Source organism: Takifugu flavidus, chromosome 4, assembly GCF_003711565.1.
Source record: "Takifugu flavidus isolate HTHZ2018 chromosome 4, ASM371156v2, whole genome shotgun sequence".
Lineage (NCBI taxonomy): Eukaryota > Metazoa > Chordata > Actinopteri > Tetraodontiformes > Tetraodontidae > Takifugu > Takifugu flavidus.
The window spans coordinates 5,667,758-5,690,422 of record NC_079523.1 but is presented as its reverse complement, the minus strand read 5'-3'; the positions used below and the strand labels follow the sequence as shown (position 1 = coordinate 5,690,422).

The window sequence follows — 22,665 nt, the reverse complement described above, 5'->3', positions numbered from 1 at the left end:
CGCAGAGTCAGTAAATACGGCTGGACCACTGGTGGATCGCGCACATGTAAAGTGCTCTTAAACTTGTCACATCTGGCATGATTTGAGGCAGAACACACAGCTCGCGTTGCAGAAAAATAAGAGGCCCTCGTGCGTCTGGCAACTACACTCCTGCGCTGACCTAAGCAGGCGTCCACCTACAGAGTCATCCAGAGTGAGCAGACCGCGCAGGCACATGGAGAACCAAACACATGACTCGCCAACATAGTCTGTTGGACCTGGCGGGCTAATATAGGCATCCAGGTTAAAAATAAAAAAGGAAAGGCATGTCGCACAGCTGTGAGATGCTGGGAGGCTTGTGTGTTCTCAGACAACTTGAATCACAACAGCTGAGAGGACAGGGCCCTCCTCTTAACCGCTTTCCCCACAATGTTCCCCTCTTCATCCAGCACAGTCCACCAAGAAACGCTCAGCTTCATTCTTCCTTTCACAATTTCTCACTTCAGAACATCTCACCACCCGTCTATAGATAATACCACCCACGCCTGACAACCATCCCAGCAGCCAAACAAAACAACCCCGGAGGGAATAGAAAGATGAGACTTCTGTGACGCTTGAAATGTAGCAGTAGGATGATTCAGTGTTAAAATCAGGGTCAAACTTCACCCAAAGATGGACAGAGATGTTTGGATGATCCAAACCGTCATCGATGCAACAACTCGCACGTGTTTTCAAAATGTAAATATTAACGTTCCTCAGTTGCAATCTGAGCCGGATCAAATGGACGGCTGCAGATTTTAACCTCGATTCCCCACCAGAGAAACCTCATCTGCCAATCAGCTCAGTAGGTGGTGCGAGCAAATCAGCAGTTGCCTATAAAGGATGAAAATGTTTAAAAGTTACTCACCACTTCCCGCTTCCCTGAGGCCGCGCACACTAAACTGCAGGAGGATCTCAGAGGGGGCAGCAGCAGCAGCGCGGCAGCCCGAAGCCAACACGTTCAACGGCTTCCCCCTAATTGAAAAAATCTGTCTTCATCTTCTTTTTCTTTTTTCCCCCAGATTGGGCGAGTGCAAGAGGAGATGGAAAAGAAATGAATGCTGCGAGCTCAAGTGGAGAAGAAGCGAGGAGCGGACCTTGCAGATGGTCAGTGCTGTGGAAAAGCCAGGCGGACGCCAGGGAGGAAATGACAACGACAAACTTTTCCAGCAGACAAATGCAATCAGGGGGTGACCACCAAGTTGGTTGCTGAGAGGGCAGACAATATTAACTCCTCCCACTGCTCACAGCACTTAGCCTTTTCCCCCCATCCCAACATCCCCAGCTTTCTCTGCCGACTTCACTTCACAAGATCAAACCCACCGAGGGAGACGTGGTTGTCACTACAGTGTGTTGCAGTGTGTTCTTAATGGCTGGAATTTGTTAAGCATCCATAAACATTGCCGATGTAACACACTGAGATCATCCATGTTCAATCGATCATTGATGAGAGATTATTCACTCTGCTAAACTTTAGCAAATCAGAGTCTAAGCATGGAAAATGGACGCATGTAGGAAGACTGAATACATGAAGCAAGAGAAGTATGTGTCAGTAGATTGCAATCTGCAGGATACGATGGGGGCAGAATGATCTGAACTCAGTGGAAATGCAGCTTTAATGACCAGGAAGAGAGCCAGAAGAGAGCGAATACTGAGTCATGTTTCCTAACTACAAAGATCCTGTCTAAATTGTAGTGTAGCGGGAAACAATGGCTTAATTTAGTGCAGCCTGGAATGTGGGAGACTGGGGCCTTTACAACGTGGCGTCCACCAAAGTTCCGATTTCTTTAATAGTTTTGCGTCCATACCAAAGCCGTCAGGAGTGCAGCCAATGGGAGCGCAGGACACGGGGTGAATGAAAACCGAAGACAGCGTTTGAGGCGGAGGAATAAAACATAAACAAACACGACATGTCTGAACAGACGATTCGCGCTGCCCACATGAGCCAATCCAGGCTTTCCCTCTTTGATTTTCCCTGTGAACAAATTATAGAGCTTGTTTTTGTTTCAGTGTCTATTTAAACTCATTTGTCTTCTGTCTGTCATTATCATAAACATATAATATTATTTCAGAGACCAGAATAGATCGTTTTTAGGTTTATGTACAGTGGCCAAACTAAGTAAAATACAGCAAGTTGATTCTCAACGTCGAAAGACCTCATTAATGCTTTTAAAACGTCATGCTCCCCTTGTGGATTAGTCTGGCTACATATATCTATAACTAACCTTCTTTAAAAGGAATAACACAGCAGCACAGCCTGAAGGGCTGGAAATGACGCTTTGACTCTGCTGCATGTACAATCCGAACCGTTCTCACTGAATTAAATTTGAATGAGGTGTCTCTAGCATTGCAGTGGCTGCTTTTTATGTTTGTAAAGAGTGCTGGTGCTGTCTTTCCTTTTTCAGCAGTCAGTCAGTCTATCCTCCGTCCTGAACTGTAAATCCTCAGAGGACAGAGTCTGGGTGGAAACATCTGCTAGAGAACTTTTCAAAAGCTGGAATACTTGGATTGATGCACTTTCAGTGAAGAGTGGCGACTTAAATCATTGCCTGCGACCTTGTAATGGATCTTTGCATTCCGGATCCTAAACCAGACCCGTCCGTAGAAAGGACCGTCCCCCCTCGCTTTGTCAGTCATATGTCAAAGAAAAAGAGGAAGAGAAAACCAAAGCAAAGATGGGCTTGAGGTTTTCGTCATTTCTTCTCTGGCACTCAAACTGGGGCTCTTCTTCTCTTGATCTATGCAGCTGCTAAATGTTCAACAAGCAGCACTAAAACCATCCATCCAGCCTTGAAGTCATTTCCATCCATCAAACATTTGTGCTTCAGATGACAAATACACCGGACAATTGGGGACTTTTCCATAGCTAATGACGTAAAACAGGTCTCCACTTTCAAGACGCTGTGTCCAGTGGAACCAGAGAAGAGATCATCTGTACTTCCTCTGAGAAAAAAATAGAAGGAAAAAAAGATTTTAGCAATCCTGAACAGTGTTTGAATTCTTCCTTACTCATAATTCTGAGGTGGGATAGAAAATCTTTTTTTTTTTTCTTCAAAAAACCTTGTCTGCCTCAAATACTGTGATTTTAATAGAAATGCTCAGGTCCAGGTGCTCAACACTGCAGTGAAGGTCAATTTTCCACCCTCATTTTGAGTTTGCAGCCAAGAAAAGGCATGAATGAAACACAGGAATCAAAGAAATTGGTGTGTGCTGACTGTACAACAAAGAGCAACATTTCATGTTTCCTTTCCTGCTGCCATGGAAACTAAATTTCTTCAGTTGACCTCCCTCACATCAGGTACAAAAGCTCGTCATTGCGACTAAAATAGGCATCACCCTACTGTGACAGGCACAACTGGGCCTCTTTGTACACACAAACCAGAAGTGACCGAGACAAAGGCCCCGCCTCCCCGCCACTCTTCCTAACGACCGACGTGACACTTTTCCAAAAATGAGATCATTTGTCATTGTAGAAATCAGGACATGCATGAAGAGGGCCTGAGGTGTGTTCAGGAAATGAGAGGGAGGAGAAAGAGCTCCCTCCTCCTTCCATACAGAATAGATAAGTCATGTTCTGCCCCCCCTCCACACACACACACACACACACACGCACACACGCACACACACACAGGAACAAACGGCGTTATCAATCAATCCCAGGGTCCTGTGGAGAGCGAGGACCCGGGGCCAGAGGTGTGCAGAGAGGAAGGCTGGAACAGGCAGAGCCACTCCAGGAACTGGCAGGACGTACTGGGGCCTTTTTTACATTTAAAGGGAAAATGACTGTGGCAACTTACAAAATAATAAATATTTCTGACCCAAATACTTTTCTCCACTTGCTCCCACATTGTGCTGGTGATGTAATTAGGCTCACTTTTGGCCACCTCTAAATATATATTTATGATTGTATTTATTATCTTAATGGCAAGAGTTGAGCTAAATACTGACAAATATGATTGGCTGTCATTAAAACATGTGAGAATGTCACTTATGGGTCCATGCCATCACCACAAATGCTTTGCACCAGTGCTCTCATCGCCTCGTGCTTTCTGGCTGTGGGCTTCCAAGTTTCTCTCGGGCAGTGTGGAGGGTGAAGAGATGAGCAGCGAGACCACAAACACATGCAGAACTTCAGCCAAGAACGATGTGAAAACAAAGAGACAGGGTTGAAATAGATGGGAGCATAAAGGGAGAAGAAGAGAACAGCAAGGCAGAATGAAATGTGTGCTCTGGTTGAAAGAATGAAAACAAAGAGAGACAGGACAGAGAGAGGGAGGATATATGGAGTGTTTGGCTGGGAGAACATGCAAAAAAAGGGGATGAAAAGACAATTTGCACCCATTTTCCCTCCTAGTAGCCCAACATTTGGCAGAACCTGCAGCGTTCTCTGGACACGGCTAAACCTGCCGAAGACACACACTGAAGGATTAAAGCTACAGCAAGGTTAAAACGTTTGAGGGGATTTTTTGAGGCTCTGCTGATGGAAAACAAAAGTCTGCGTCATTATCCTGCAACAGTCATTTTCACAGCTGTTTCTGATAAGTTTATAATTCCACAGACGGAACACGGAGAAGAGTCCAGTACACAAGGAACAAAGAGAGGAAGCATGGTCAGGGGAGATGGAGAAGGAGAGGCGCTGTCGGCCACATTAACTCTCCCTCCCACACGCGCAGAGCTCGTGCACGCTCTCCTGCGCTGGCATGGCCTTCACGTTTAATCACCGTGTCATCATTAACTGTCTTGTTGACCTCCACCTACGTGCACGCCAGCTAATAACTTGCGCAGAGCGGCTGTCAGCACTGTCAATAGAACCAAACAAGAAGACGGAACGCCGAGGGAAAGCAAACAGCAGTCGTGTGTCTGATTAGAAATAATCGCTCCTTGCTTCACGAGAATGACGGATTTCTGTCTCCGTGTTTTAAGTTAAACACGTCGAGGACAAAGAAGAGAGAGGAAAATATCTGAGTGGAAGAAAATGTCTGTCAGCTGCTGCTTCTTTCACTCCAGGACACTGGATCAAGACACCAGACTCGCTGGGATGGGATTACTCAAGATTTACCGCACTGCTTTAAAACCACATGTTATTCTGGCTTCTAGCAATAGTGACATTGTAGAACACGGCTTATTTCCTGTCTGCATCAGAGCTCTGGATTGTTAATGATTGTCTCATTAACGTTGGCTTCTAACAAAGCACAATTACATTCTTAATGCGGTGCGCCCCAGGGAGCTATTCTTGGGTCACCATTATTGTGCAGTTATACGACTGATTTAACAGATTGAATTCGATTTTAACTTTTAACCGGGACATTTTTGATCTTTTTTTGATCCAATTCCAATTTTTGTTTCTTGTTCCACCAAACAGTCATCTGATTCTAATACTTTGAAAATACCTCACTTCCTGATTTGATTTCTATTCCATCCCTTGTCCATTAGAGATTGTCTTATATCTGATTGGTGTCTGGCATTAAAAATAGAGCCATGTCAAAAAATAGATAATCTTCTTCCTAAAAGTTTACTAAATGTCAAAAATTCCTACTGTTAGGTAAAATAGAGTCCAAGTAGGGTCATAACATCCTTTAGAGCTCCTCGGTGGGAGACTTAAATGCACATAAATGTAATGTAATGAGTAATCAAACACTGTCTGTGTTTACTGCCGTCCATCTGCAGTAGGTTGGGAATCAAACACACAGACATCTGAGACAAAGAAGGTATCGTGATACGAGACGTGCACAGTCATGTCTGATTAGGCCGTGACCTGACTGACCTCTGATTTGTTTAGATTGTCTGTGCGGGGGCCACATTCTGCTGCCTGAATCATGCCTGAGTGGTTTCAGCAGCCCTGGGTTGAAGATCGCCTCCACCGCAAAAGGATAAACAGCGATTCTCCCCCAGATTTCTCTGAGATTCTGACGTGCGCGTGTGTCATTCATGCGCGGGACTTTAATCAGGCTGCGTGAGTGTGGAGAACTGTGGCTGAACCAGAGTCTTCGCCCGCCACAAAGCCCAGAGGGAGAAAAGGTTGCGGGGACGCTGGAAACCTCTCTCCGTGAACCGTTCCAAGTGTAACACTCCAACGCTACGTCTCTCACTTTGGTCTGATTAAAAAAAATCATCGCCTGGCTCTCCTGCGTCCCTGAACAAACGATACCATGAATCAAAAACAGGGTGGGAAGTGAGGATGTTAGTTTGTCCCAACAGAGGCTTTACAATATGAGATTGCTGGAGTGTGTCCAAAAGAGGGACATGCCCCCCCCCCCCCCCAGTTCTGACAGCAGCTGAGACACCCTCTCCTAACACACACATGGTCTCCTGGGATCAGCTCTATGTGACACAGCAACACAATCAATCAGTGGATATTGCTTTTATTGACAGTCCCCAGAAGAGAACAGTCTCCTTCTGGTTGATGATCCGATGCTGCTTCTTTTTCTCCTCACTCTTACCTCCATCTGTGTGCTTTGATTCCTCTACCCCGCTGACCCACTCAACCCCTACACCAGCACTTTGTTATAATTTATGTATTTCTATGATCTCTACCTATTCTCCTCTACCTGTTCTCCCCCCTTCTCCTCTCTCTCTACCCAGCTGACCATCAGCAGGAGGGTCCCCCTATATGAGCCTGGTCCTGCTCAAGGTTTTGTCCTGTTAAAGGGGAGTTTTTCCTGCCACTGTGGCTTGTTGGGGGTCAGGCCCTGGGATTCTGTAAAGCGCCTAGAAGCAATCTTGATTGTAACAGAAGCTTTTTGTATTTATTTCCAATTCACGAAAAGACCACAGAAAAACAACCCCCTTTCTACTTCGATCCTTGTGAGGACTTGCCTGACAGCAACTTTGACCTAACCCTAATTCTAACCTTAACCTCCAAGTCTTAACCTTCAAACAGTCCTCTGGGGTTGTGGGAGCCAGACAAAACTGTGCTCACATTGCTAGCGATACGCGTATTGTGGTGCTCACCCACATACTAATCAGACCTAAACACAAGCAGGCAACACCAAACAATGACTTCCCTGCCATCTCTGGGTGTGGTGGGCTAAAGCACCAGGCTTCATGCATATTTCATAGCTACAATCATACACTTTCTGCTCCATGAATAATGCAGACACTGTTTAAAGGTGAGCTCTAGGGGGCAGAGGGGGGATTTAGGAAATGAAATTGAAAATGAGACGCCGCTCGCCACCGGACTGTTGCTCCTACATCATTTAAATGCAACCCGTCCGTCCGAAGAAAAACTAAAAACAACTGGTCCATCATTTTATTTTAATCTAAAGGTTTGTAATCAAAATGCATTTATAAGGCATTTCAATGGATAAAGAATACAACAAAGAAAAAAAAAATCCCCTTGTGTGCACGATCCGGTTGCAGATTGTGTCAGAACCCAGAATATCTGTGAGGAAGCCGATCCGTGTCCCGGCACTGAGGCTTTGGGGGCAAATGAACACCCTCTTTATGCTAACTTTACAGGAGACCGCACCTAAGATGAGGTCAGCGACTTTAGAGCTACAAAGGAAATGCCGCCTTCTTAAAGGCTTCGACAGAAAAGTGTCTAATTCCTACACTTGACCGGTGGACCAAGGCCTTTGCTTGGACAGGAAGCAGAACCACTGTGGATAATGGAGGAAGCTGGAGTTTCAGACAGTTATTCAGATGGAAACAAGGCTGGTTTTCTGACCACAGACTGTCACTTCCTTTATGTTTGGTTTCCCTCCCTCCCTACTTCGCTCCCAGTACGTCCAGTCATCCAGGGAGCCATTCCTGAACTCAAGGACTGAGAATTTTGCTCTTTATCAATCCAAAATTGTTCTCCCCGTCTCCCCACCGCTCCGACCCTCGGTCCAGATGCACAGTACATGGAAAAAAAATGCGGAGGATGCATTTCCATGCGCCACTGGGGACGGCCACAATTCAGTTCTTCTCCAACAGATGTCATATATCAGCTATTCTCTGAAGAAGCCACGCAATGAGAGGGTGTGGGTGTGTTGGGGGGGGGGGGGGGGGGCAGAGAACAAAGGAATGATGGGAGATGTCTGTTGACAGACAGCGTGGTTCGAATCAGACCATCCGTTCCACGACGCACAGACGCATCCTGCACACATACTGCTAATGCATATATATTTCATATTTTCACATGCAACATCTCCCCCCTCCAAAAAAGCCCCCAAAACACCCAACCCCCCACTTTCGTGTACACAAAAATAAAAGTCATCGGAGGAGAATTTATTCATTCCTCCACAGAGGCTTCAATTATCTTTTTGCTTTCGGGATAAAAGGCAGCTGAAAGCTTGGGCATGTGTGTGTGTCTGTGTTTGTGTGTGTGTGCGTGCACGGGGGAGGGGGGGCTGTTTGGCTGGCAGAACTCGAACAGCTACATTAATGGGAAAGATAAATGACCTCCCCATTTTCCCTCCATCTGCCGTTAACCTGGTTTTTGGGTAATTGGATTTCAATTAGATTGAATCTTCAGCCATTTTTTCTTGGTCATTGTCGACGATCTCTGAATCTGGTGATTTATCAGTCAAGTTGAACATTTGGTGCTGATCCAGCAAGTGGCGAGGCGTTTATGGACTCCTGATTTCTGCTCCCGCTGCCTCGCTAACACGTGGGCAGTGATTCAGCACCGGCTCTCTATTGTCCCGATCAGCATGTACAAACTTGAAGGTAAACCTGGCCCGGGTCCGAAAGCTCTCCTTCCAGTCAGCAAATGACAGATGAATAATGGATGGACCTATAAATGAAGCGTGACATGAGTTTTACATCCCAGATCCTGCTGGAAATGAAATCAAATGAGTTCTGAACGTCGCCTTGACAACAGTTACGGCTCATAAATCACTATTCTGCACAAATTTTCATGTGTCCAGATTTCATGAATCCCAGATTAAATTTACATTCGACTCGTCAGGCAGAGTTTGACAACAGAAGGAGCTTTGTTTGAATTTGGTGTGACAATTACTCCATCCCTTCTGTCGCCTCCCTGCGATGGGCTCCCGTCTTTTGTCCCGGCTCTTTCTGTTCATGGTTCGCGGCTCCTGCCTGACGCGATTCCCCTGCGGAGCCGCGAACGAGACGGGGCAAAGACGAGGAAGAGAAAATCTCATTTAGAAAGCGATCAGCTGTCATCTACCTTTCATCTCCAGCTCAGAGACAGACAAAATACAGAGGAGCAAAAGAAAACATTATTCTGGGAAACAACAGCCCCCTTTCCACCATCCGACCCTGAAGAGGATTTTCCGAACCCTTGATGCGTTTCCACCAAAATTACCCAGGGGAGAAAAAAACCCCCCAAAATTTCCTTTAAAAAATAAATAAATTGGGCTTCAGATTTTTAGATTTGCAGCAGTCCTGAAGGGCTGTGGAATTCCTGTAATGCTGGAGTCACTGGTCCATCGCAGGAAACACACACATGTGCTCTTGTTTCTTGGAACCGGCTTCTATATGTAGTACAATTGATTAGTAGTCACATGTCCACAGAATGGTTATTTAATTTAAAAGGAGGTTACAAAGCTGAAAAAAAGTATCTGATCAGATTATCTCTCTGTTCTCGACGCAACTTTTCTGATGTGAAAATGAATTTAATGACTGTGACACGCTTAGATCACCCAGATAAACTCCTCATTGTGTGTCCATGTGAGGCCATGTGTCAATGTGGTCGTGAACTTTTTTAAATTTGAAACCTTTTCGTTCATTTTCCATGTTTCTTCATGTTATTATTCCCTTTCGGTCTTTCCGTGTAAAGTCAGACTTCTTTAACTTCCTAATTGGTGCTATTTCTGCTTAGTCGGAACATTTTCCTCCCTCTCTGTGGTGTCATTACAGAAGAAAGAGCTTCCAGAAGCCGAAACAGACATTAATATTGCCCTAGTTTTTGACGATATGTTACACATCACTAGCATTGCAAATTTTCACCTGATAAAAGGTGCATCTCATTTAAAAATTCCCCATCTGAAATTCAGGCCTAATTAACCCAAATTAAAGCGAGCCTGTCTTTTGCACTACAAAAGGTTAGCAGCATGAAGATGTAAATCATTGCAATGGGGAACACAGGAGATCAAAATGGGCGAAAAGGGACTTCAAAGTGTGTGTGTGTGTGTGTGTGTGTGTGTGTGTGTGTGTGAGGGAGGGGGGGTGAATAATCATTCTGTGGTGGTGAAACAGTCGCCATCTTTATGTACAAAGATACTGTCATCAGCTAGTTTACACCACCTGGAAACCCTTACACACGCACACACACACACACACACACACACACACACACACACACACACACACACACACTTTTTCACATCACCCGTCTCCCTCCCCCTTGCTTCCTTGTGGAATGTTGCAAATCTCTGAAGTTTCGTGTGCTAAACATTCACGTTGGGCCTCTTTTCAAACTCTCTCCCCGTCTCCCAATCAATAAGGCCTTCCTCTAGCCACGCCCCTCTTCCCCACCCCTGACAAACGCCTGCCCATCAGAGGTGGATTAATCAGAGATGACGCTCTGGTGCAGAAATAATGCGAACCAAGGCTGATGATAACCGGTGACGGCAGCTGTTACGCAGCCTTCCTTAGGGAGACGCTAATAGCAACTGTGCTGTAACGAGAAGATGCAAAGCACCTGATGTAAAACTTTATGCGCACATTTTGCAGAAGAGAGATCGAATACAGGTCAACTATGTGCGTGAGTCAGCACCTACGCAGCATCAGCCGGCGCTCGCGACTCTGCACCATATGGGGAACCAATCAGACTGGGGACAGATCTGGTGTGGAACAGAACCGGCCTTGGATGCTTCTGTGGCCGAGGGATTTGCTGAACTATGCAGATGGAGAAGTGGCCATACCTGCCAGGACTGCGTGGACGCGGTGCCAAAGCTGGATGTTCTGAAACTGTAGGACTAAATGATTTCTGCAGACTAGAACTGGACAAAGACGAGCTGCCGGAAGCAAGCTGCACCTCCCACACAGCAGCTCAGATCATGCTCATCTCCTCTGATTCCTTAAACAACTGAATATAAAAGGAAGAAATGCGCGCCGCCTCAATTCAGAGCCTATTTCAGGACCAAATAGCTGTAAAATGGGATGACTCACGCGGTAAAGACATTCAGAAATAAGAGGACCTGACGAACGAGCAACGCTGACGCAAGAATGGAAAAAAAAGGAGGGGGGGTACAGAGCAGCAGAGTGGGAGGAGAAAGCCTGTAAAGAAAGTGTAATTATCAGCATGATGACGGGTTAAAGATTGAATACCGTCTGCGTGGTTCAGTGTGCTTGATTTTAAAACATACTGCAAAAAAAACCCATAGCAGAACATTGGCATCATCCTCCCCACCCCCACCCCCCCAACCCTCTTTCCATTTGTTGAACGCTGAAAGAAATAACCGAGAAAATGATGATGCGTCTTCCTTTTTACCACAAGCCAGCAGAGCCGCTCCTGAGCTCTCTGGCATCGCGTCTCTGCGCTCAGCGAACACCATGTGGTGTTCAGACGACGGCGTTTCAGCCATATCAGGTTGCTCCACTCCTCCATATGCCGTCGATGGAAAGGCGATGCGAGAACATATAATTCCCATGCTTTTCAAGCAAAAGAGGTGGAAAACTATATATAAATATAAACATATATTAAACATATCCTTTACTCCCTCTAGGGGGCCCTCTTATCTGCTTTGATTCAGAACATTTTGCTCCATCCTGACCAGCCTTTAATCCCGATGATGGTGTATTTTATTAGCCAGTGTTCAACATGAGCAGTTAATTTAGTCACAAATTAACTGGGACATTTTCTGGCTGGAGATAAAAGTGTCTGACAGTTAGTTTCTATGACAACCGAGGGCTGTAGTGTCTACATAACTGACTTTTTCTTCTGAACCGGACTCCGCAGCAAAGATGATTATCATATTTGGAGGATGCACATGTCATTTCATGTCACTGTTTGTTCTTGTTTTAAAGGTTGTGTGAACCTCCAGACAGAAGTCAGACGTACGGAGACGTCGCACAACCGTCTCATTAAAGGGCTCAAAAGCCAAACAGAAATCAAAATGGAAGCAGCGACATCGAGTTGGCTGCAAACTTTGAGGATCGCTTCCACTCTCGCAGGCTTCACAGCTCCTTTCTTAGCTCTTTCTTCAGCTCCACGGCTGAATTTCAATCAGCTTCCTGAATTGTAATTAGATATTTGAGCTGAATCTATGAATGAAAGCTGTCTGAAATACGAGCGTGACGGATGCCCACGCAGCGAGTGAACCCCCACTCACACCGTCCACCCACAGCCAGGCTAACCTCTGGACCAAAATAAGTCCCACATGTGCACATTTGGCAGGAGCGTGACCCTATTAACCCTAAACAAGCTCTGTTTTAGGCTTTACCAACCATTGGCCGCCCATGTCTGGCCCAGGATGACTGACTGACAGCTACGGTGTGTACACACTAATAAACACACACCTCTTCAACACATGCACACACACCCACACAAAGGAACCGTGGAGCCTTTTTTGATAAGGAGGTCAAAGAACAGATGGCAGGATCAACACAACCCAACTTACACAAACATAGACACACTTCCAGAAGTTTCCCCGATTTAAATGTTTTGTTCCTGTTTGGGAAACTGAGGAAAATAACCGCACTGCTGAAGGAAACGGTGAGAAAACGTGTTTTGTTTTTCCTTTTTTGTGAAAAATGAAGGCTGGTAGTGGGCAGACAGGACTGCAACATTGACCTCCTGAACCCTGAACGGAACAGCTAAGAAGCGTTGGCGCCAACTCAATTTAGAACAATCTAACGTACCTGACTGCAAAGCTAAGAAGACGTTTAGCTTTTAAAACAGGGAATGTTGGCAGCACCAACACGGCAACAAGGGAAAATCTTATTGTTCTCAGGATTCAATATTCAGGAGGCTGGAGAGCAGCCTGAGTTAGAACATCTGCCATTCAGACGGATCGGAGCTGGGGGTCCTCGCCGGACGCACGTCTGCGCACACAAACAGAGGTAAAACACACGCGTCATACACGTGCACAAAAGGAAAAGGAAGGTTTTTTCCCCCCTAAAATGGACGAAGGAAGCGTGGCGTCCTGCTCTCGTCCAGCTTAGACTGAAATGTGAAACCCACATTTCAGCCGAGCACAATAAGAGGAAACCGAGGCTCGAGCACGTGCGCCGTCTTTAGTGTCAAGCTATTAAATATTACAGGTGTTAAGTCAGCTGTGGTCCGTGTGGCTGCGTGCACGCACGCACGCACGCACGCGCACACACACACACACACACACACACACACACACACACACACACACACACACACACACACACACACACACCTGCATCGGGACAACCTGTGATTAAAGCGTCTCCGGCATTTAACACCTGCTCACACAAACACACGCACACAAACACACACACACACACACACACACACACACATGCTCGTGCATACCTGATACCGCCTCCCAACTCATTCACACTCGCCGTGTCCCACCTGTGTTAGGACGCGTTCTTCTGCAGAAAGAAACACACAAACACACCTGGGCACACAAACACACACAAAGACACACACACAAAGACACACACACACACACACATTAAGTCAGCTATCATCGGCGTCATTAACTCATGTGTCCATCAAACTGACTGGCTGGAAACCAGGTTTGACAACAACTGGGACATGTTTTACACGCAGCTGCGGCTCAAACACCAGCTCGTAAAGACCAGGGGGAGATGAGGATGCTCTTAAAGACATTAGGAGATAAACAAACAAGGCAGGGCCGCCATAAGCCAACCAGATGGGAGCACAAGCACGCCATAAAAAAGTATACAGGCAGCATAAATTCTTTATTCCTCTATGAGTCAGGATTTTCCATCCAGTCTGGATTATCCAGTCAGTCATCAGCAGAGCAGCAGGCACATTTTTTAGATTTGACTGCAAGTATGCTTCCATAAGGTTTATTATAATATGTGTTGGCGTGGGTGAGGCCGCTGGTGTAAAGAGGAAGATGTTAAAATGGAAAACTGAGACACTGAACCAAACATTATTCAATTCACACCTTGGATTGATGACCTCTCTCAGGAAACAAGCATCCCTCTCAATAGAATATATGGTTCTCAGGTTGAGTTAAACACATCTGTCTATTATTGATGCAGTTATACCTGTACTGTTCCTGTTGTTCATGCTCCTGCCACTAGGGGGGGGGCGCGTTAAGAACAGTAATAAGGTATCCACTATTGCGAAATATATCTCTCTCTATATATTTTTTAGTCAAATAATAGATAAGAAAGTCAAAATAATTTAGACTGAAATGCAGGCAACTGCACAGCCACCAAGAAAGCTTTGGATCAAAACTTTATATTGATTTACTCTGGCAAAAGAGCTAATTTTCTGCAACCATCTGTCTGTCTGTCTGTCACTTCACATGGGCACTCGGCTGAGGAAGACCCCATTAGCTTCTCTTCTGAGGATCCAGACACAAGGGGCAGTTTCACGATTTAAAAGGAAACGGTCTGCTGGGCCCTAGTTAAGTTTTTATGCTCTCCGAGTAGTTTTGCGGATTCTTACTACTTTGTAAAAGCTGATTAAACCTGATACAGAAACAACAGAGGCAGGAGAAGCAGGTTTCACTCGTCCACAGAACTTTCCTTATAAATCTGTGAGCAATAACAGCCATTTTAGATCTGAAGTAGCCATTTTTCCTCTTTGGATGTCTCTCAGCAGCTGCACTATTAAAGGGTCAAGTGTTAAAATTACAATAGTGGTGGTTTTAAAACATTTTCTAACATTTATTGAGCAACATAAAGCTTGCAAACAAACTGCCTTTTCCTATTAATCCATTTTGCAGGCCAAACGATGCTGCTGATCATGATGGACGAATAATAACGTGTTTATCTTCTCTGAGGCTTGGTGAAGCTCTGCGGAGCCTGCGTGCCTGTCTGTCTGCCCTCTGGTTGGTTCATGATGAATCCTACGCTGTGGGAAAACCCCAGAGCAGAGGATTAGACAGGAGAAAAGGGGATTTGCTTGTTAAAAGATGACCTCTGACATGCATACAACGGCTTTTTGATTCACCGCATCGCCTCTTTCTACTTCCCACTTGTGGACTTTGCAGTCACGCTGTCACTTAGCCGATTCACGTTCACCGTCATGGTTGGACGGCACAACATCAGCTTACGCTGTCTACAGTGATCTGTTACGTGAGAATAGGCCGATGAGCATTCATGCTAGAGTCTAGGATGTGGCTGACAATACTAAATGTGTGATTAGATCACCCTAGAAGATGAAGCTATGTGCAGTAATAGCATGCGCAGTTGAGTTAGCACGCCTATGCAAAGCTATGTTTTTTGTTGAAAGTAGAACATTTCCTCATTTAATTTACCATATTTAGATTAGCATATGGTCATTTGTTAATTATAACTAAACACAGAAATAACTAAACAATATTTTTGAAGTAAATTTTTTTTTTTTCCTAATTTTCTAGTAGCACTGCATTTAGCCAATCCTGATATTGGCATAAAACTGAAGTGACACTTGTCCTCCACAATATACTGCAGCTCTGATGCTGAGAAGAGCAGTCATTGCATATTCATCTAGATCTGACTGTAAATGCAGTTATACCAGCTTAAGACTGCTGCATCTCTGTTTTTAAGATGGGTGGTGTGTGTGTGTGTGTGTGTGTGTGTGTGTGTGTGTGTGTGTGTGTGTGTGTGTGTGTGTGTGTGTGTGTGTGTGTGTGTGTGTGTGTGTGTGTTTCGTCTTTCAAGCCTCTATCAGGGGAAGCTGGTCGCGGTCCAGAGCCTTTTTCATCTCCTGTTTCCTTCCTCCCACCACCCCCTCGGAACCCAGGCCCTTTGAGAGTTACCTGTACGGCAGGAACTGAAGGTCAACTCCCTCATCCATGAAATACGGCCTTCACATCCAGGGCTGAGCCATTTACTGAAATTTAACCCAAAATTTCCATCTGAAGAGGCGCAATTAGCAAAAGGGCAAAGGCTGAGATTAATTATGCAGCTGATCACTGTTCTACAGTGGTAATTCACAGATGAACCCCCCCCCCCCCCACACACACACACACACACGCGTGCATCAGTCCTTCCATTTATAATGATCACTTTTAATCAAAGCTCACCTTCAGCTTATGATTTGTGCATATTCTAGCGGTGAGACATTCCTCACTGATGTTGAAAACTCCTGATACCTAGGAGTTTGTTTAATTTCAACGCAGTATAAAATATCAGCGCCAAGCCGCAGTTTGACCTCGCACGTGTTTTCCCAGACATCCTCTGGCTTCACTGGAAGAAGAAAAAAAAAAATCACATCTGCACTAAAAGTTCACATGAAACTGATCATTTAATGCAGGATTTCCGTCAGTGAGCTCACATGGAAGAGGCAGACTTCAGAGTGTCTGCTAGACGTGTACACACACGCGCACACACACACACACACGCACAGATTTTTATTCATCATTTGCTCACCTAAATTCCCAAAACCAAATGACGCCTAACTCATCTGAATTCCAAATGTCAGACAGAAACACGCAGTTTTGGCCCCTCAACGTGGACCGGACCCCACAGCAATAGAGAAGTCCTCTAAATGAACTAATCGGATTCAGCGTTGACTCATGCACAACACCTCGCCCACTCAGAATGGCGGAAAAGGAGCTTGAAAAAGGAGGCCAGGAACCTTACAGGCACACAAAAAAGGTTCCATCAACACAGCAAATAAGCCTTGTTGGAAACAGAGGGTTGTCAGACACTCAATTGTCAGAGATCAATATCATTGATCAAGCCAAACAATCAGTTTGCTCACAGAATCAATAAACCAATCAAATAATTTAACACTGCAGATTCATCAAGCTCCTCTGGTGCAGTTTTTCACAGGTTCCAGTGGGACACCAAGTCCCTGTGGAGTTTATGTACTGGAGTCAGAGCGCTGTAATGCACCACACTGCCCCCTGCTGGTTGGCACCACCTTGAACATAAATAAACGATTAAAAATCAAAATCAGCATCATTGGAGATGACGTCCGTGCACATGGCATCAATGGAGGACCGTTTCTTTCCCCTGCTGCTTCCACTTTGATCGCGAGCTTTCTCATCCGTTGGAACAGGTGGCTGGACAGAAAGCGAGCGTGTGGCCGGGGCGGGGGTGTAGGTGATGGTGGAGGAGGAGATAATCAAAGCGCTCTTTGAAGTGGTGCGGTGTTTTAAATTCGCTGAACAGAGGATGAACCTTTGAGAAATGCACAAGCCCCCCCCCCCCCCAGAGGATTAAAGCTGCTTCCTCTAACTTTCATTAAAACACACACACACACACACACACACACACACACACACACACACACACACACACACACACACACACACACAGAGAAAACACTATTTCCTGACTGGAAACACACAGGACTGTTCAGATGATGACCTACTGACATCTGCAAGACCTTCGATCAGAACCCAGGCTGTCAATCATCCCCCCCAGACTCTTTAAAAGAAAAGACAGGAGCTGCTTCAGAGTCAGACCACAACCGCATTCACCCTCTAAACCCCCGTGGTTAGGGAGCTCTTTATGACCTAACCTGATGCGCGACCATGGACGAGTTGTGGTGTGAGACTGTGACCCTCAGAATGACAATGAAGGTGAGTAACCGTGGCTGCATCCCAATCTAAACCTACACAGTTGCTGTGTGGTGCAGAGGTGTGCTTTAAATCACACCTGGATGGCAGGAAGGTAACTTCCACTCAATATAAGCTGATATGACATCATTCTGTTCTCTACTGAGGTGGGCATGCCGGAGTTGCAGGTCTGCGCTCTGCAAATGTGAAGTTGGTGCACATCTGACAGCAGCGAGCTTCCTCCCTTTATTTCCAGTGACAGTTCAAAGCCAGCTTCGCCCTCTAAGCCTTCATTAAGGCCCAGATCAGCACCAGGGCAAAAATCCGGCTGAATCAGCACAACTGTGCACCAGTCAAAGAGAAATGAGGAAAACAACTAAATACAACCCTTAAGAGTGCATAACATGAAATACTTTTTAATGGATGCTCCTTCCAGAATTCTCCCTCTCTCTTGCAGGCGTGCACACATGCGCATGCCTGTCAAATGCAAACACACGAGCACCTGTTAGAGATGACCTTGATGAGAAACCGCTGGAGAGAAAAGCAAACATCCCCGAGGCCGACACAGCTGTCCCACGCAATAACATCCCATCCCCGCAGAGGACAGGGTGCTGCGTTTGATTAGGCAAAATTAAATCCTTCACTCACGGTGATGAAGTAAAAGAATGCACATAAAATCCGATGTCCTTTCCTTAGTGTGCTCTGCATGCCTATTTTTAAAATGCACATGGTTTGGTATTATTGATTTACATTCCTGCATCTTGTTTTCAGAAAAAAAAACCTTTAATGATCAATTGAATTCTGACTTTATTATTGTGAAGCCTCTAGTAATCAAATTTTGATGTCTGGTTTCTGCTTTGGAACAACTTTGCTTTAGTTTAGCAGAAGTGGAAACTTGTGTTCAGGCATTGGACTCGTTTGCCCCCTAGTGGTCATTTCAACCAACTGCGCCTCACCGAGCAACTTGAAAACTCCAGGTGAGAGGTTGTTTTTTAAAAAAAGCAAACAAACATACATATTTACGTATTGATGCGGGGTCACCACAGCAGCATTTAAAATGTCAGTTTCAGTGACATATAAAATTACAGTTTTATCCAGTAGAACTTTAATGGAGTCCAAAAGCTGTCAAACAGGTACTGTTGATAATACAGGAGCTCTAGAAAGTTTTTAAAAAAAAGAAAAGCCAATTACCAGCACAGGGGGCAGGAGGAACCCAACACCTTTCAGGATCTCCTGTTACACATCCAGTAACCAGCCGGGGGATGATGCTACACCACCTGCCATCAGTATAGCACAATGCCTACACATTCATCTTCATCTGTCTCCAAGTCAACAATACCATGCAGCACACACACCAGCTCAGAGATGAAAACAGGACGAGGCCCGGGGACTCACCGCCCCCACAGTCCTAAAGTATCTTTTGTGTGGCGTCGACCACCGATGGCGTCTCCGTGGTCCCCGTTTATCTCTTGTTGGTTGAAGCTTCTCTGCCTCGGTCAGAACAGCCTGAGCCCATTATCATGCCCGCCACACTGACACTTTTATTTGCTGGGCCGTCTTGTTAGCACAGTGAATTGTAAAACCCGCCTGTGTTATGCAGATCAGGCCGGGTAACCGAGGGGACAGACGTCAGCAAGCCATTCAGAGCGGGGTTAAATCTCAACCCGATCCCCCTCCCCAGTTTGACCAGAACCCTTCCCTTTGCATCACTTCTTACTGCCCGTCTCCAGCTGGCTCTGCTGCGCACAAGGCCGAGCATTGTGCCGCGACTGGGCTCGGTTAGAGCAAACATCTGAGGGCAGGAGCCGTGTCTGAATGGGCCTAACCCCAGCAGCAGGTCAAGCGCTGCCTTCAGATGCAGCATCCAAGAGATCGGGCTGATCAGGTAGCAACTTCGCACTTAGGCTGCATGTTAATAAGCCTGGTAATGAGTCTCATTAGCACAAGGAAAATCAATCAAGCCAAAGGCAAGTATTAATAATTCAGAGGGTGCATGTTGTGCTGAGAGACTCTATACTCTTAATTCTAAACTGCAGAGAGAGGCCAGCTCATCTCGTGTTACACGGAGACGACGTTAGCGCGCTGGCAGCTAACAGAGGCTGCAACCACATCATCTGGATCCTTTACTCCTGCTCCAACTACTTCTTAAAAATGCTTTTCTGTTCATAAAATTGTTATACCGTGTAATGTCTGCAAGTTGGTTCCCACAAAAACAAGGAATAATCTTTCCTGGCTGTTGGGAGCTGACCTCGAGTCAGGGTTTGGTGGACTGCAGAACTAAATTAGAGATCCAGTCACGGCACTGCTTATTTTAGTCACGATGTGCGATGGAGTTAATAAAAATCACCCTATAAGCATAAAACAAGGTCAAACATGTGACATCTGCATATAAGGGCTCATCGAAAAGTCAGTGGGCGTGGCCACAGAAAACAGTCCCACGTGTTTGCAACATGTTTCATGGAATTATTAGAATATCGTTGAACGTGTAGAAAGACTTTTTGGATCATTAGTGTAGTTCAGTCACAGCAAATTCCCCAGTTTTTCTTTTTATGTTTTAAATATAAAGTTTCTCTCCGTTGTAAGACAAAACACCTCAAAACAGTCGGTCGGTTAATTATAAAGGACCAGTAGACAAGAGAATGATACATAGACAAGGAAAAGAAAGAAAGGAAGAAAAAAAAGCCTGTTTGTTACCAAAATACATATCAAAGAAAAAGCCTCCAAGTGATGCTCTTAAACACTTCAACAATCCTTAAACAATTAAACAACACTTAAACTACATAAAAAGGTTCCCAGATTGAGCCTTGGGAGAATCAAGAGTTAGTGTTGGCACGGCAACACTGAGACAGGAAATTAAATTAGTCAGTTTGTGTAATAATGAAAAGCAGGAGACTCAGCTACGAAGCTGGGCTCTTGATAGCTAACAGTAATATCATTAGCTGGTTTATGAGCTGCCTGCTTAGAGCCACAGAAATTTCAGTCGCAGACATCAGATCTGAGACATAAAAGAACACTTAAATGGACCAGGTAAAGGTTTTTTACATTGATATAAACGGATTCTGGCAGTTTCATGATATGTCCTGTTAGTTTAACATGCTAACGTTGCTAACGACCATGGAGATGGATGCGGCCTCTTGAGATGAACACAGCCCAACCACCCTGTCTGAAGCTCCTGTTGTTTTTATTGTTACCACCCTAACAGCAGACTAACAACATCTGCAACGTGCCAGCAGAAAGAGTCTGTGCATACCTGCATCCAGTCTCTAACCTCCAGGTCACCAACATTCCAGAACGCCACCGTCTAAACAAATTAGCTGTAAAACATATTAAAATTTTGACTAAGGAGTCAGGCTGTTGGACCTCTGGACCAAGCCTTTACTTCTGCACAGACCTCTGCACTACCCCCCCAACACACACACACACACACACACACTTCGCACCCTCCCACCCCCAAGTCTGAAAACACTTTATTTCAGTTTGGCAAAGCGGGAGGTGGGGGAGTTTGACTTTTAACTGCGAGACGGGCAATTGAAGACCGCATTCCTTAGCCGTTGCCCCTGTAGGAGTTTACAGCGAGGAAAAAAAACAGAAGAGCCTGGAGAATTTACGGTCCAGGTCCTCCCTCTCTGTTGTGGCCATTGCTGCCATGTCAACTGCCACCTTCGGACGGGCTGGTTAACCGCTGCCGGCAAACACGCCAGTCACACAATGTGTCCCTGCTCGGTTTAGCCGAGACGATTCTTGGACGTAACGACCTTCTGCCTGTTGATTTCTGCAGCCACTAAAGAGCTGCAACACACATCCCGATATTAAGTCAGAAATGCTAAAATGAAAGAAGCAGCTGCCACCGATCGGACGAGGACACGTACAGGGGAGAGTCCGGGATTCTTCCTGCTGCTTGAGAACTCTCACAGCGACAGCCATGAATGCAACCATGGCTTCTTCACAGGAGTGTGGGTGGCGGCTGCCATCTAAAAGCGAATGGCTTCTTCCTTTAAACCACCATTAAGGCCACTCCGGTGCTGCGTTCGGTCACCTGCTGACATCAAAACGTCGCAGAAAAGAACCTGCTGTCTTTCTTTTGGTGCCGGTTTTGGCAGCTATGAGCCCTTTCTCTTTCATTTCCTGGCACTTTTGGCCTGTCGGGGAGGGAAAGCGATGCGTTTACCTCCATTTGTGCAGGGAAAAGCCGGGGCACAGCTCTCCGCAGGTGACACAGGGCTGTCCTCGGGACGGCTCCTCGGCAGCCTTCAGCTTCTAACAGAGAGGAACAGGAGGTGATCAGCCGCCTCACAGAACACCAGGCTGATTGACTGCATCACATGACACTGATGAACATTTATAAAGCACATTAACACAATGTCCGTTTTATTACAGCTGACAGACTTTAAACCAACACTTGCAGATAAAATTAAACCTTAGAATAAACAACGTATTTGTAACCGGAGCGCGTCCCTCCGTGCGCCATGGAGACGCCGAACTTTTGGCCATCGACCTACCTCTCTGCTGCCACCATCCCTCCTCTTCTTGCTGCGACTAAACATCGCTGTCTGATCCAAGGACAACGGGCACAAAGTCGGCTTCGACGGGGACGAAGGAGGCGCGGGGAGCGGTGGCGGCGGAGTGTGCGTAAATGTCACAGAGAAACACTTTCTCACGCACAAGCGGGTCCCGCGTTGACGGAGCGGAGCTGTTCCGGACAGCGGCTCCACCCGGTTTTCTCTGCAGCCAATGAAGAGCTGGAAAAAGCCCGAGTTTGTGGTTCAATTCCGAGGACAGGACTCCTCTGCTCCGAGTCTGGAAACAGCTGAGGGCAAATTCAGACGGCCGAGGAAATAATCCCTCTGATGTCATTTCATTTTTGGAAAAAAAAAAAGAAGTAATTATAACCAGTTTTGGGCTGCAAAACAAAAGTTTGAAATGGTGAAGAAATGGCAAGTTTGCACTTTTATTGCTGAGTCAGTCAGTTTTTCCTCTCGGTGCGCAACATTAAATATGGGTGAGGGGTGTTTCCCTGCCGCGGGAGTGACCCCAGAAAGGCGACCATGACACTGTCTGTGGCTCCATGTGCACAAGGTTGACGGATTTA

General features: G+C 45.9%; 1 protein-coding gene across 2 annotated transcripts in view; it reads right to left on the bottom strand.

The window, feature by feature from the left end:
- The window catches only part of prickle2b (prickle homolog 2b), a 52,268-nt gene extending 29,917 nt beyond the window's left edge, over window positions 1–22,351 (bottom strand). Inside the window, exons 1-2 of one of the 2 annotated variants that reach the window (XM_057030394.1) lie at window positions 22,076–22,351; window positions 21,745–21,833 (exon numbers count right to left, since the gene is read on the bottom strand). In XM_057030394.1, the coding sequence (XP_056886374.1) occupies window positions 21,745–21,833; window positions 22,076–22,120 (134 nt within the window). In that variant the 5' untranslated portion in view covers window positions 22,121–22,351. Of the gene's footprint in view, window positions 1–886; window positions 1,113–21,744; window positions 21,834–22,075 lie in introns of those variants that run through there. The other variant, XM_057030396.1, reaches the window with a different exon arrangement.
- Window positions 22,352–22,665: the final 314 nt, after the last annotated feature.